Source organism: Eutrigla gurnardus (genome assembly GCF_963514095.1).
Source record: "Eutrigla gurnardus genome assembly, chromosome: 15".
Lineage (NCBI taxonomy): Eukaryota > Metazoa > Chordata > Actinopteri > Perciformes > Triglidae > Eutrigla > Eutrigla gurnardus.
The window spans coordinates 13587796-13601588 of NC_139938.1; the positions used below are offsets into that span (position 1 = coordinate 13587796).

The window sequence follows — 13793 nt, forward strand, 5'->3', positions numbered from 1 at the left end:
AGGTTTGCAGAGGTGAGAAGGCAGTGTTTGAACTTCAACACTACAGTAGCTATAGTTACATGCAAATAGCCTTTAATCGTATGCAGGGTTGATGAAGAATAGCTTGTTAAAGTGAGCAACGGTGCAAAAGAGGTTTTTAATTTGCCAGTTTCAGCTGTAACAGTGCTGTCTGTGTAACTAAGCAATCTATTTTTTCTTTTTTTTTTTTACTGAAATGTATGAATCCGACTTCAAAAGATTTGTCCATATTTTAAAAAAAAGAGGTGTAATTATGAAACGCATCATATTCCAAACAAACAGCGCGACCTTCCTTTGTGATTGGAGCCGCCGTCGCCACACAAGAAAGGTCGGTGCAGGCCTTCACGTTAATCAACCCTCTTCTTTTGCCCGGGACCCTCCACTGGCTGTGATTACGCATCCCACATTACCATGGCAACAGACGGATTTTGATTGGCAGCTCCAAGGGAGGCTTTTTGGAATTTCTAATCAAGTGGCTGTCTGGTTTCCTTTCTGTTTGGCGATAATGCCGTTTGACTGCGGGGACACAGCCTCGTATAGAAACCACAGATAACGGCAGCAATTAGCCTCAGACACGTATTCTTTTACAGAATATCGCTGCTTAACCCCTCTAACGAACGTGATCAAATACAGGATTGTAGGCCAATATCTAAATAAACAAAATGTCTCGCTTTTTTAATAAATAAAATGGTGTCCTTGTGCTATTTGACTAAGAATTTAATTTAAAATATGTATTGAAATGTTATTCAACATTTCAGTTTTATGTGAACAACTTTATGTTCTGCCTCTCCTTAGTAGGTGTGATTGAGGAACTGCAGTCTACTTTTTAATGTGCTGGTGATGTGTATCAGATTATTTATATCCGTAGTCACATTACTGTAAATAATAAGGTGATTGAATGAGTCTCACCTTATAAATATCTGGATCTTAAACATCGTGTCTCAGGATGGAGTTAAGTTTCTACTACAGAAACAAATTGTTTTTCTTTTGCTGAAGGGAAATAATGAGTTGCGGTGTTGCTTCTATCAGCAACTGATTATGGTGATATCTTATATACGCATGCAAGTTCATGTTCTTTGAAAATGTTAGATTGGGTTTATAATGCTGCGGTATGATTTTGTGTCTGACGGGGATTACCGCGCACATCATTGCAGTTTGTGTGAGAGAGATTCTTTGCCCTCCACATACAACCAAAGGAACATTTTTGTTTATAAAACACAAGAAAAACTCACACAAGTCACACCTAGAACCCGCACGGTTTTTGGTGAGATGAGTTTTTAAGATTATTTTATAAGTACGCTCGATTTTAAAAACAGGATAAAGCTTCATTTGAGTTCTGAAGGTGTTTTGTCATCTCTCTCTTTTTTTTTAGATGTCTATCTTTTTGTTTTTTGTGTTGCTTGTGTGAAACTTGGCCAGGACCACCTTTTAAATGAGATTATAAATTGCAGGTCGATTATTCCAGCTTGACAAAGGTTAAAGAAAAGAAAAGAAAAATAATCACATTTTCACATCTGATATTGAATCTCTTGATATTGATATTAAATCTCTTGCATGTGCACCAGCACTTTTGAGCGTAATACCTTACGTATTAGAACTACAACCGGTGAAGAAGTCGAACTAGTAACAAGTTAAAAGCAACAGACGTAGTCTTCTTCCATTCTCTTCTGTTGAACAAGAGTTACTGTGATGTTAACTTTTAGACACATTAAAGTGCTCAGAACAGGCCTTGGATTATGTAAATGTGTCTTAAAGTGATACCGTATCTAATTCCTCTCTCCATTAGATAAGCTGCAGGTCTAAAGACCGTCATATAATTACACCAATTACTGTGCTGTAGATTGGTTCCATCAGAGTGTGATTCTGTCATAAAGTATACAGTAGAATAAACCATTCTCTGATTTTAAAGGTCACAGTGAAATCTGACAACATAAATATGATAATAATAATTATTTATTGTGTATTTATTCCAGCAAAATGAGGATAGTCTGTAAAAATAAATAAATAAAAAAAGACAAATAGGCTTTACAGAAATGCTTCTTTCTAAATTATATTCTTTCTACAGACTATGATGCTATAATCCTAAAACTCTATGTATACCCTTTCATATGATATTATTCTGAAAATAAAGACTAAATAAAAAAAGAATAGATAAATAAAAAACAAATTATTTGGGGGGGGAACCATTAAGGGTAGCTCCAGCCCCCTAAAATAGGCCTAACAACATCCCTGCTATGTAGACTCAGACAGAACATGCATAAGTTCATTACAAAGAAAAACACCTCTTCGACTCGCCATACGTCAATATCTGGCAGATAGCAACGGTTTAACAGAGACGAGGATAAAACCATGGAGTTAGATGAGGATAAAAGGAGCGCGAGAGGAAGAAAATGAATTTCAAAGAGTTAAAGGCGATAATTAAAGCTGGCTCTTAGAAGTGGTTTAGAGGAATGTAAGCTTTGCCGAAATCCTCTTAAAAGGTCTTTGAAAAAGGAGGGTTGCGCTCGCACGCGTCCGCCACGGAGCTCCCGCGTAAACCATGATGGATGGCGGGGTGTCGCCATTCTCCCAACGTGTACCAGCTTGACAGATAATGATGATGAATCACAGGGGAACGCTTCGGTGTCACGTCGGGGCTTTGTGAGGGGCCGAAGCCACGCAACACTCTCTCGTGTGATTCAACAGCAGCGCGGCGTGACGAAAATACAGAGGAAGAAGCTGCGTCTTACTCCTTTCACACCCTCACTCTTTTGTGTTTCTCCTCGCTTTGCTTCCGCTGGCTAAGCAGCGACGGGTCAGATATCCGCTCAAACGTTCCGCTGCGTTTCATCGAGCTTACAATAAACACCGTTTGCTATTTTCCTTTGTGGCTCCCATCAAATAAGGTCAAATTCTAAAGATCCTGACATGGAAAAGCAAATAAGCCGGACACCGTAAATGTTTATTGTTGTTTATTGCCGTATAACAGCTTTATACAGGAGTAGTTGAGGAAGATGGAGAATAAGTGGGGAAGAGGAAGTCGCCTGTGTCTGGATGCAGTGGCCTCTGGGAACATTAAAGGGGAAAAGGCAGGGTGACTGTAATTACTGCTGTGATATGCAGCATATTAGCAGTTAGCAGGTATTTGGCATTACTAGTTCATCACAGCATCAGCTTCTAGTTTATCTGGTGCATTAAACACCTCGAAATGAATGAAGCACAGTTAACGATGAACACGCAAGATCTGAGTGATGTTTTCTTCTTTTACAAAGGGATAATGCACCATTGTTTCAAATGTAGAAGGCAGCCTTTGTTATAGCTAAATGCAGCCACATTTCAGAATCAACAGTGGTCGAAAAAACCCAAATCTCCTGGACCTTTGCTTCTTTGTGGCTCTTAAAACACCCTTCGAAAGCATTTGTGAGTCGCAGCGAAACTGAGCGTTTAGAGAGAGGCATGACATCACACCCACATGAGGGATCGCTTGTGTCATGCGTCAGATGCTTTTGGTGTTCTTAGCTTGATTATTTTTTTGCAGGCAAAACAGCTGATGGAGGGCCAGAGCTGTAAAGTAGATACAGTGGATTACGGCGCTGGTTGTGGTCTGGATCATTCCGGACCATCAATCACATTTTTGTAAATTGCCATGTCTTCACTGTAATCAGTAAGATTAGCAAAACGATAAAAAAAATAAAAAAAATCCAGATTGCCAAATTGCTTCTGGAGTTAATGGCAGTGATTTACAATTCCATCGTAGTGTGTGTGTGTGTGTGTGTGTGTGTGTGTGACTGTGTTAACATGTTTTTCTCTGCTCTCCGGGAAGCCTAATAAAACCTAATATCAGCACACAGTAGGGCTCTCTCAGACTTATTTGTCTGATCATTATCGTGCATAAAAAATGGATTTTTAACAGGAAATGATTCTTCTGTTTGTTCAGATGGACCACGGCCATCCCAAAAGGAGATCATCTCGCTCCGAGCTTTCATGCTCCTCTTCCTCAAGCAACTCATTCTCAAGGTACGGCGAGAGAGAAACGGATCGACCTCATCTTCATCGTATAGTTCAAGATGCAAGAAATGGCCTTTTGAACGTGTGTGTGTGTGGAGAATCACATTATAGATCCTCAGCCTGAATGAACACTGTATCTTTTGTGTTCCTCTTTGCTTGTATTGATTGGTTCATGCGTTAACGTGTGTGTGTGTGTGTCTGGAGAACAGAATTAATGAAGTCATCTGAGGTTAAGAAGATTGTGGATGTTTCACCATGTCTGCTTTATTTTTATTTTACAGGACCGGGGCGTGAAGGAGGACGAGCTGCAGAGCATCCTCAACTACCTATTGACCATGCACGAGGTAAACGCTAGCTGCTGTGCCAAAGAGGGCGAAAAAAAAAAGACGGAGACAATGAGAGCGGCTGAGTGGAGCTGGGTGGCAAAAATGTGCATTATAATTTGTGGCCCGGAGTCATGGTCCACTTAAAGGAGAGTGTGAGTCAGCTTTGGCGCCGTGACAGCATGAAAAATGGCGCAACAATAGACTGAACAGAATGTACTTTTCTGTAGCGATTATATCTATTCTGGCTCTGGAATACCACCTGCTCCCCCCCCCCCCCCCCCCCCCCCCACTCCATCCTGGTCCACCCCTAAAACTCTCTCTTTGTCCTCTTAACCCCTTCTTTCTCCTTTTTTTCTGCATCTTTTCTTTTTGGCGACAGGATGAGAACATCCATGACGTCCTCCAGCTGTTGGTGGCTCTTATGTCTGAACACCCAGCATCCATGATCCCTGCATTTGACCAGAGAAATGGAATAAGGTGAATGCCCCCCCCACCACCACACACACACACACACACACACACACACACACACACACACACACACAAATAAAGATCCTTCTGATGTGACAAAGATATTTCTTTATTAATTATTATTTTAATCATTTTATCTGATCACATTTTGTTTCCACATTTTAGTTTGACCTTTGCTTATTTATCATTTGAGCAATTTTCCTATCATTAACATCTTGTGAAGATTTTAAAATCAGGAATTAGAGGTATCGATTTAAGATTTACCCAATTATATTTGCAGTTTTTCTTTTTAAATTAATGTCCAAAATATGATGTCTTTATTCTCAAAGACGGAGTCTAGCTGTGCTTCTAAGTCCCCTAAAGCACAGCTTCACATGGAAGTGTTTCTGGTTGCTATGGTGAACTTTCCCCGTTGCTGAAAAACGAGTCAGCAAACTATGTTGTATTCTCCGTTTTTTTCCCCCCACTTTCATGTCCTCTGAGTACAGTCCTTTGAAGAAAATGCTTCAGTCAGCGTACGCGTTGCTAACTTTGAGGATGTTTGCTGAGTATCAGGCAGCAGGTGTTTACTACACACACAGAGGACCTGTTTTCACTTTTAGACTGCATCTAAGGTATTATAATGTTCTTCACGGAGTGTGTTTGACGTGTTACAGGGTGATCTGCAAGCTCCTGGCCTCTAAGAGCGAGAGTATCCGGGTCCAAGCCCTCAAAGTCCTGGGCTACTTCCTCAAGCACCTTGGTCACAAGTAGGTACCTTGTTGTTCTCTCCCCTGTCTGCTGTTCCAGGCCAGGTGAATGGTGAATCACTGGAATAAGGGAGCACTTCATTTTTTTTCTCCTGTCACAACTAAAACAGAAATACTGCATCGGGGAGAGAGTGAGTGAGACTCCATGCATAGAGTGTGAGAAAGCACACTGCGGTAAAAAGCTGAGACACTACAGAAGGACCGCCTCCAGTGAGCCTTAGAAGGGCTGTTTGTTTGTGTGTGTGTGTGTGTGTGTGTGTGTGTGAAGATAATGTCCTCATCATCACGTCCGGGCGGAATAATCATTTTGACAGGGTGCACTGGTAGTGGAGGCGGAGCCTTGATGAGCAGCAACGGATGCTGGGGGAATGATTTATCCCCGTGTGACACCTCCCGCTGAACGACACGGGAGCAGGTTGCCGAGCTGCACCTGAGCCCCGCACCTTCAGTCCTCCACCTTCAGTCCTCCACCTTCAGTCCTCCACCTTCAGTCCTCCTCCTTCAGTCCTCCTTCAGTCCTCCACCTTCAGTCCTCCACCTTCAGTCCTCCTCCTTCAGTCCTCCACCTTTAGTCCTCCACCTTCAGTCCACCTTCAGTCCTCCTCCTTCAGTCCTCCACCTTCAGTCCTCCACCTTCAGTCCTCCTCCTTCAGTCCTCCACCTTCAGTCCTCCTCCCCTCCTTCAGTCCTCCTCCTTCAGTCCTCCACCTTCAGTCCTCCACCTTCAGTCCTCCTCCTTCAGTCCTCCACCTTCAGTCCTCCTCCCCTCCTTCAGTCCTCCTCCTTCAGTCCTCCTCCTTCAGTCCTCCACCTTCAGTCCTCCACCTTCAGTCCTCCACCTTCAGTCCTCCTCCTTCAGTCCTCCACCTTCAGTCCTCCTCCCCTCCTTCAGTCCTCCTCCTTCAGTCCTCCTCCTTCAGTCCTCCACCTTCAGTCCTCCACCTTCAGTCCTCCTCCTTCAGTCCTCCACCTTCAGTCCTCCTCCCCTCCTTCAGTCCTCCTCCTTCAGTCCTCCACCTTCAGTCCTCCACCTTCAGTCCTCCTCCTTCAGTCCTCCACCTTCAGTCCTCCTCCCCTCCTTCAGTCCTCCTCCTTCAGTCCTCCACCTTCAGTCCTCCACCTTCAGTCCTCCTCCTTCAGTCCTCCACCTTCAGTCCTCCTCCTTCAGTCCTCCACCTTCAGTCCTCCACTTTTAGTCCTCCACCTTCAGTCCTCCACCTTCAGTCCTCCTCCTTCAGTCCTCCACCTTCAGTCCTTCTCCTTCAGTCCTCCACCTTCAGTCCTCCACCTTTATTCCTCCTCCTTCAGTCCTCCTCCTTCAGTCCTCCACCTTCAGTCCTCCACTTTAAGTCCTCCACCTTCAGTCCTCCTCCCCTCCTCCTCCCCTCCTCCTTCAGTCCTCCTCTCCACCTTCAGTCCTCCACCTTCAGTCCTCCACTTTAAGTCCTCCACCTTCAGTCCTCCTCCCCTCCTCCTCCCCTCCTCCTTCAGTCCTCCTCCTTCAGTCCTCCACCTTCAGTCCTCCACTTTAAGTCCTCCACCTTCAGTCCTCCTCCCCTCCTCCTCCCCTCCTCCTTCAGTCCTCCTCCTTCAGTCCTCCACCTTCAGTCCTCCACCTTCAGTCCTCCTCCTTCAGTCCTCCACCTTCAGTCCTCCTCCCCTCCTCCTTCAGTCCTCCTCCTTCAGTCCTCCACCTTCAGTCCTCCACCTTCAGTCCTCCGCCTCTTAAAACAAGTGATTTCAGAGCCACAGACTCTGTTATGGTATTCTTGCTCTCATAGATTAAAAATATAACGGGTTTAGCTCATAATATTCAGTGTGATATCTAATAGACAACTGTTTTCTGCAGTGTTGCCATTGATATTATCGTTTCTATGTGAAAAGTTTAAAGAGAGAACAATTTGCATCTGATTAATCTACTTTTAATATGATAAGGGGAGCCAAATTGATTTTTCAGGAATATATGATAAAATAATGTGCAAACTTTGTCTCTTATTTCCAACAACCTGATTAAAGCCAGGAAATTAAACATTAATCGAGCATTATTGTCTCAATTGAATCGATTTATTTTGCTTAAAACTCAAAGTTTAGTCAGCCTGATTTCTGAGCCTCTCGAGTTAAAAGCCCCCCGAGGGAAGCACCTTCCTCCTCTGGCAAGGTTAATCGTCAAAATGAATAATTTGCAGCTGTAAAAACGTTGCCCCGGTGGCGCCCGCAGTGTTGTCGTTCCGTTAATGTCTCCTGTTCATTTCTCTTGATGGTATTCGTCTCTCAGCCTCTTTGGTAACTGACAGGGCCACAGTGTGGCACCTGCCAATATCAGACTGTCATCAGGCCGGTGACAATCAATGTCAAATTTAACATTGTCGTAAATGTGTGTGTGTGTGTGATTGTGTGTGTGTGTGTGTGTGTGTGTGTGTGTGTGTGTTTCCCTGCAGGAGGAAGGTAGAGATAATGCACACGCACAGTCTGTTCACACTGCTGGGGGAGAGGCTGATGATGCACACCAACACCGTCTCGGTGACCACTTACAACACTCTGTACGAGGTAGGTGATTGGCCCGTCAGATTTGCGACCGACGCATCGTGCCCTTTTTATTGACTGCTGTAAACCCTCCGTGTGTGCAGATTCTGACGGAGCAGGTGTGCACTCAGGTGGTCCACAAGCCCCACCCTGAGCCCGACTCCACTGTCAAGATCCAGAATCCCAGTGAGTACAAACAACCCCGTGGCCTGCTGTCTCCCTGCGTTCTTCGCTCTGCCGATGATGCGGCGTTTGTTTTAATGCCAGTGAGCAAACAAACAAAGCCTGGATCCAGAAGCCGACGCTGCTGCCATTTCCCGCTTATTGATCTGCCTCTCGCTCTCCTTGTCGCTCACATTTTTCTCTCTCATTCAAAACACTTTCTCTCATCACGTTCTTTTCTCTTTTTCTAACCTCCAACCCAGTGATTCTAAAGGTAGTAGCCACCCTGCTGAAGAACTCCTCTCCCAGCGCTGAGCTGATGGAAGTCAGAAGACTCTTTCTTTCCGACATGATAAAACTCTTCAGTAACAGCCGTGAAAACCGGCGGTAAGTGCCGCACAAAAGGACTCCGTTGAATAGATTTATTCTTACAATGCGCGTTATATTGTGATATTAATCCCGACTCACACGCGGCGTTTTGTGTTGTGTTGTGCGACAGCTGCCTGCTGCAGTGCTCCGTGTGGCAGGACTGGATGTTCTCCCTCGGCTACATCAACCCCAAGAACCCGGAGGAGCAGAAGATAACCGAGATGGTGTACAACATCTTCCGGATCCTGCTCTACCACGCCATCAAATACGAATGGGGAGGCTGGCGGGTCTGGGTTGATACCCTATCCATCGCACACTCCAAGGTGGGAGCGAGATGATGCACTTTTAAGTATTAAAAGAGCAAAGTCATTCTCTGTGCATCATTTTTTGCATTTACGATCGACACTCGAACATGATGAAATGGATTAATGAAGGCATGTTTGCATCCAGAGACTGGAATGCCTTGCAGCCAAATTTACAGGCATCATCTCTCATTTTTGTCAAGGTCAATCAATGCCTAATTCCACTGATGATCGCATCTTAATTAATAAGTGTTTTGAGTGACTCTTAATTTAAATGCTTAAGAAAGCCTAATTGATTTGTTTTTCAGTGACCTGCGAGGCCCAGAGGGGCTACCGTGATGACTTATGAGTCATCATAGATGTAACGTTCAATAAGGCTCTCTTCACTGTTCAGTTTGGAGAATTTTACCCACCAAAGTTCTCATAAATGTGCAACAGTGAGCAGTGAGGCGGCGTTATGGATGATGGTCTAATAGCCCCGTGAGGCTCGTGTCCCAGTTTTGTCCATGCCGCCTTCGGTGCAGATGATCTACGAGCCCCCCTAAGGCCAGCTTGGTGGAGAATGTTATCGATGTGAATGTTAACTGTTGTCGTTGCTTGTGTTCTGATCACATGACCAATCTGTCACAGGTGACCTACGAAGCCCACAAAGAGTACTTGGCTAAGATGTACGAAGAGTACCAACGCCAGGAGGAAGAGAACATGAAGAAGGGGAAGAAAGGCTCCGTGTCCACAATCTCCGGGCTCTCCGCGACACCGGCCCCCGTCGTCAACGGCAACCTGGAGATTGACGACAACTCCCAGACACAGACGCCCGAGAGCGAGGCCGAGTACAGCGAGGGGGCCGGCGGGGACTCGCGCAACCTCCTCGCGGAAGGCGCCGTGAAGCGGCCCAACGGAGAAGCCCTGACGCCCGGCGAACAGAGCGCCGGTCCCGGGGTCAGGGTGGAGGTCCACGACCTGCTGGTAGACATTAAAGCAGAAAAGGTGGAGGCCACGGAAGTGAAGCTGGACGACCTGGACTTGTCTCCGGAAGGCCTCAGCGGAGGCGTCGGTGGAGGAGGTGGGGGAGGGATAGAGAACGGACCTCTGGTAGAGGTGGACTCTCTCCTGGACAGTGCTTACTGCGCTGTGGTTCAAAACCTAAATGGGAATCTGGCGCCGAAAGACGACACGCCGGGCTCAGGGGTCGGGATGGGGTCAAGTCTGGGGCTTTCGGGAGTCAGCCTGGAGGATGATGGGAACATGGGTCCGCTTATCACGCTGGCTGACGAGAAGGACAGCGTCCCGAGCAACAACGGATTTCTGTTCAGCAAGGTAGGATCTTTTCTCTGTATCTTCTCCTGCTGACCTTAAATATAATACCACCAATCAATCCACCGCGTCCTGTCCTTCAAAGTCTTTCTACTTTGCTAGATTTCTGTATTTATGTTCTTTTATTAATCCATTCATCCCTCCAGGTTGACGAGAAGCTGCTTCCAGCTCTGGCAGCCACAGACCCCCTCGTACTGCCAAGTCCAGACCAGCCCACTCCATCTGGTCCGGTCCCAGCTCTCTCCACCACCAGCGCCAGTGATGACCTTAGCCTGCTGGCCCACATGACTAGCTGCGGCTCTGATCTAACACAGGCCCAGAGCCACAATTCTGGGGAACTTCCAGAGGACGGGCCCTTCAAAATCCAGAGCCCTCTCGCTGACATCAGCTCTATCGCCGAGGCCGAAAGCCAAGCCCAGATCCAGGCAGCATCTAGATCAGACTTCCCAGAGGGAGACGGTGCATCCGGGGCAGAGGGAGAGGCTGTGGGCCTGAAGACTGGGGGAGACACAACCAGCACCACTTCTGATACAGAGAGGTCGGATGATGGGAAGGACAAGGACACAAAGAAGATCCAAACTACTGCGACCACTCAGGTGTGGTTTTGTTTGTGCAAATGTCAGATTTTGTTGTTGCAAGTAAGTTGCGGGGTCACTGCTTGGACCGATTGTGGACGGCAATAATGCAGTTGTAGTCCATACTCTATTTTAAAATTTATTTATTTATTTATTTTCCTCAACTTTATTTTTTTATCAAGACACATAGAGATAAATGGCTTTTATTATCAGCCATAGATAGTTTTTCTCTGCAGAAAAGCTGAGTCACTGCCCCCACATGAGCTGATCCTCCTATTTAATCAGGGACGACAGAATAAGAGGTCCCGGAGAGTCTTCTGTGGATTCTCTTGTGATATCGAATTCCATAACTGCGGTCATGCCAAGTGTGATTTTAATACACTAGTAAAGAGAGCCCACTGAAAAGCCTTCTGCTGTCTGACAGGCCCTGCACGGTCGCACGGCAGCCCAGCTGGAGCGGGACCTACGCGTAGATCTGGGTTTCAGGGGCATGCCCATGACGGAGGAGCAGCGGCGGCAGTTCAGCCCCGGCCCGCGCACAACCATGTTCCGCATCCCAGAATTCAAGTGGTCTCCGATGCACCAGAGGCTGCTCACCGACCTGCTGTTCGCCCTGGAGACCGACGTGCACGTGTGGAGGAGGTGAGCTTATAATAGGAACAGGTTTTTTTCAAGGCATATCGAATTGGATTAGAATAGTTAAAGAGTGACATGTTACCTAGGATGTCTCAATTTCCAAAAATGTATTTTGGTATTCTTCTATTCCAGCCACTCCACCAAGTCGGTGATGGATTTTGTAAACAGCAATGAGAACATCATCTTCGTCCACAACACGATCCACCTCATTTCTCAGATGGTGGACAACATAATTATCGCCTGTGGAGGCATCCTGCCTCTCTTGTCCGCCGCCACCTCCCCTTCTGTAAGTGATGGCTCTACTCTGCACCCCTGTGGTAGGAAGGGGAACTGCAGGCCAACAACTACCTCATGGGCCTGTAATTCAGATGTTGTTAACCCAAAACACAGACTTTGAAGAGCCTGTTTAATCTGATGATTGAACAGGTTTAAGAATTTGTCATGTCTTATTGAATTTTGGAGCTTTTTTTGAACAAAGATGGATAAAAAAGAAAACCAAAAGTTACCTCAAAAAGCTTAAACATTTTGTTTAGTTTGGCCTTGAATTTAAAAATGAGTAAACTAATTCAACTTCTCATCTGTATCTCCTTTTGACTTACAATCTAACACTTCTTGCACAGTATTTTAACCTTCATTTGAGCTATTTAATTTCATAGTTTGATAATCTATTTCCTTTAATCATGTTTCTTTTTTTTTCCTTTTCCTCTCTGTGTTACATGTATTCTGTGTATTTTCTTGTCTTTTTTGTCTGTTTTTGCATGTGCAGAATTCTAAGAGTAGTGCCAACACTGTAAGTTGCAGTTCCTTCCTCTCTTTCTATTCTACTAATACTTTGTTCTGGTTTATTTACCATTGTGACTGACACTAAACCTTGCTTGTCTGACATCCATAGTGTTTCTATTTGTTGTGCTTCTTTGCTGCTAATCAATACTCCCCCCCCTTATACTGTCCGTATCTATTGACCTCTCTGCCTCAATGTATCTAGTTCTTAAAGCTAAAAGAACTAGATATACTGGTCTAGATACACTTTGTATAATATTTTAAAGTTGTAAGTATATTATACAAATAAGGGGGATAGAAAAGTCTAAAAAGAGGTGGATCGATAATAAGGAGACATTAGAGATATATTTAGAGGTGAAAATAGATAGAGTATGTTTTATGAGAGAAAAAGCATGAGAGATTTCCATAAGTCCTTGGGGTTTGCATCTGCTAAGCCTGTCCCATTTGTATCAACACTAAAGAAGGCAGGAGGAGCCGGACCCCAGAGGGGGTCAAAGGGAGAGGAGGTGACCCCTGTTCCTGGGGGAGGAGGCGCGGGGGTAGAGGTGCGTAAAGAGCCTGTGAGACTCTCACTATCACCAGAGGAGCTAAGAGCACCAACCCAACTCCCTCTGTCCTCACCTTGTGTGTCTGTTAGTCCCCAAATGTCTGTGCTCACTCGCTCCGACGAGCCTCCGGATGCTTGCTCTCTGTCGACTCTCCACAGCCCTGCACACCCTGCTTCCCCAAGCAGAGACACAGCAAACCGCACACTCGGTTTGCCAGTTTTTACCCCCCCCTGCTTTGCTGCCTTCCGATTTTATTTATTTTAAGTAGACTTTTTGACACTGATTGATGATTTAACAAAAGGGGACTTTGTTAAATTTCATTTTCTATGAAATATATATTCCAGTCTAGCGTTACGGTGACTGCCATTAGGCCACACTGCTACTGTCACAACGCCACTGTTGCCATCACCCGTGCGTCATCACACTGTACTTCCTGTGTGTCGTGTAGAACACCTCATATTGCCAGATCTCATCGTATAAGTATGTATTTCATCTCTCCAGCATGATACTCGAGGTTGCTTTTTTCCTATGTGTGCTAGCGCAACCAGCCCTGACTGCTGTTTTTGGTCACGCTCATCTAAGACGTGATTATAATACATTTACTAAAGGTTACTGCTACTATTTAATAGAGGCTCTTACAGTTACAGTACCTCACCGCTGTGTAAACCAGAGTGAGATTATTCAATGAATAACTGGAAAGCGTGTGTGTATTTATCCCTCCCGCTTTTTATCAGACGGAGTTGGAGAACATCGAGGCGACGCAGGGCATGTCTTCAGAGACGGCGGTCACCTTCTTGTCCCGTCTCATGGCCATGGTGGACGTGCTGGTGTTCGCCAGCTCTCTCAACTTCAGCGAGATCGAAGCGGAGAAGAACATGTCGTCAGGAGGGCTTATGAGGCAATGCCTCCGCCTGGGTGTGTTTCCAGTTTGATGTATTCCGTGTATACTCTGTGAAGCTAGACTCGCGTACAGCTTTTATGGCCTTGTTTAGAAGGGCTGCGTCAAAATTCCCTCAAAAAGCCAAAAGATATT

The 13793-nt window shown here is 45.5% G+C and overlaps 1 protein-coding gene across 13 annotated transcripts in view; it reads left to right on the plus strand.

Annotated features, from left to right (window-relative positions):
- nbeaa (neurobeachin a) overlaps positions 1–13793 on the plus strand; it is a 79231-nt gene that overhangs the window by 44142 nt on the left and 21296 nt on the right. For 7 of the 13 annotated variants that reach the window (XM_084029374.1, XM_084029372.1, XM_084029373.1 and 4 more), the window contains exons 14-26: positions 3935–4014; positions 4287–4349; positions 4711–4808; positions 5459–5551; positions 7990–8098; positions 8179–8260; positions 8500–8623; positions 8736–8928; positions 9538–10224; positions 10368–10817; positions 11221–11438; positions 11565–11718; positions 13495–13675. In XM_084029374.1, coding sequence (XP_083885500.1) covers positions 3935–4014; positions 4287–4349; positions 4711–4808; positions 5459–5551; positions 7990–8098; positions 8179–8260; positions 8500–8623; positions 8736–8928; positions 9538–10224; positions 10368–10817; positions 11221–11438; positions 11565–11718; positions 13495–13675 — 2532 coding nt within the window. Of the gene's footprint in view, positions 1–3934; positions 4015–4286; positions 4350–4710; positions 4809–5458; positions 5552–7989; positions 8099–8178; positions 8261–8499; positions 8624–8735; positions 8929–9537; positions 10225–10367; positions 10818–11220; positions 11439–11564; positions 11719–12198; positions 12223–12673; positions 12758–13494; positions 13676–13793 lie in introns of all 13 variants that reach the window. The other 6 variants (XM_084029370.1, XM_084029379.1, XM_084029377.1 and 3 more) reach the window with 2 other exon arrangements.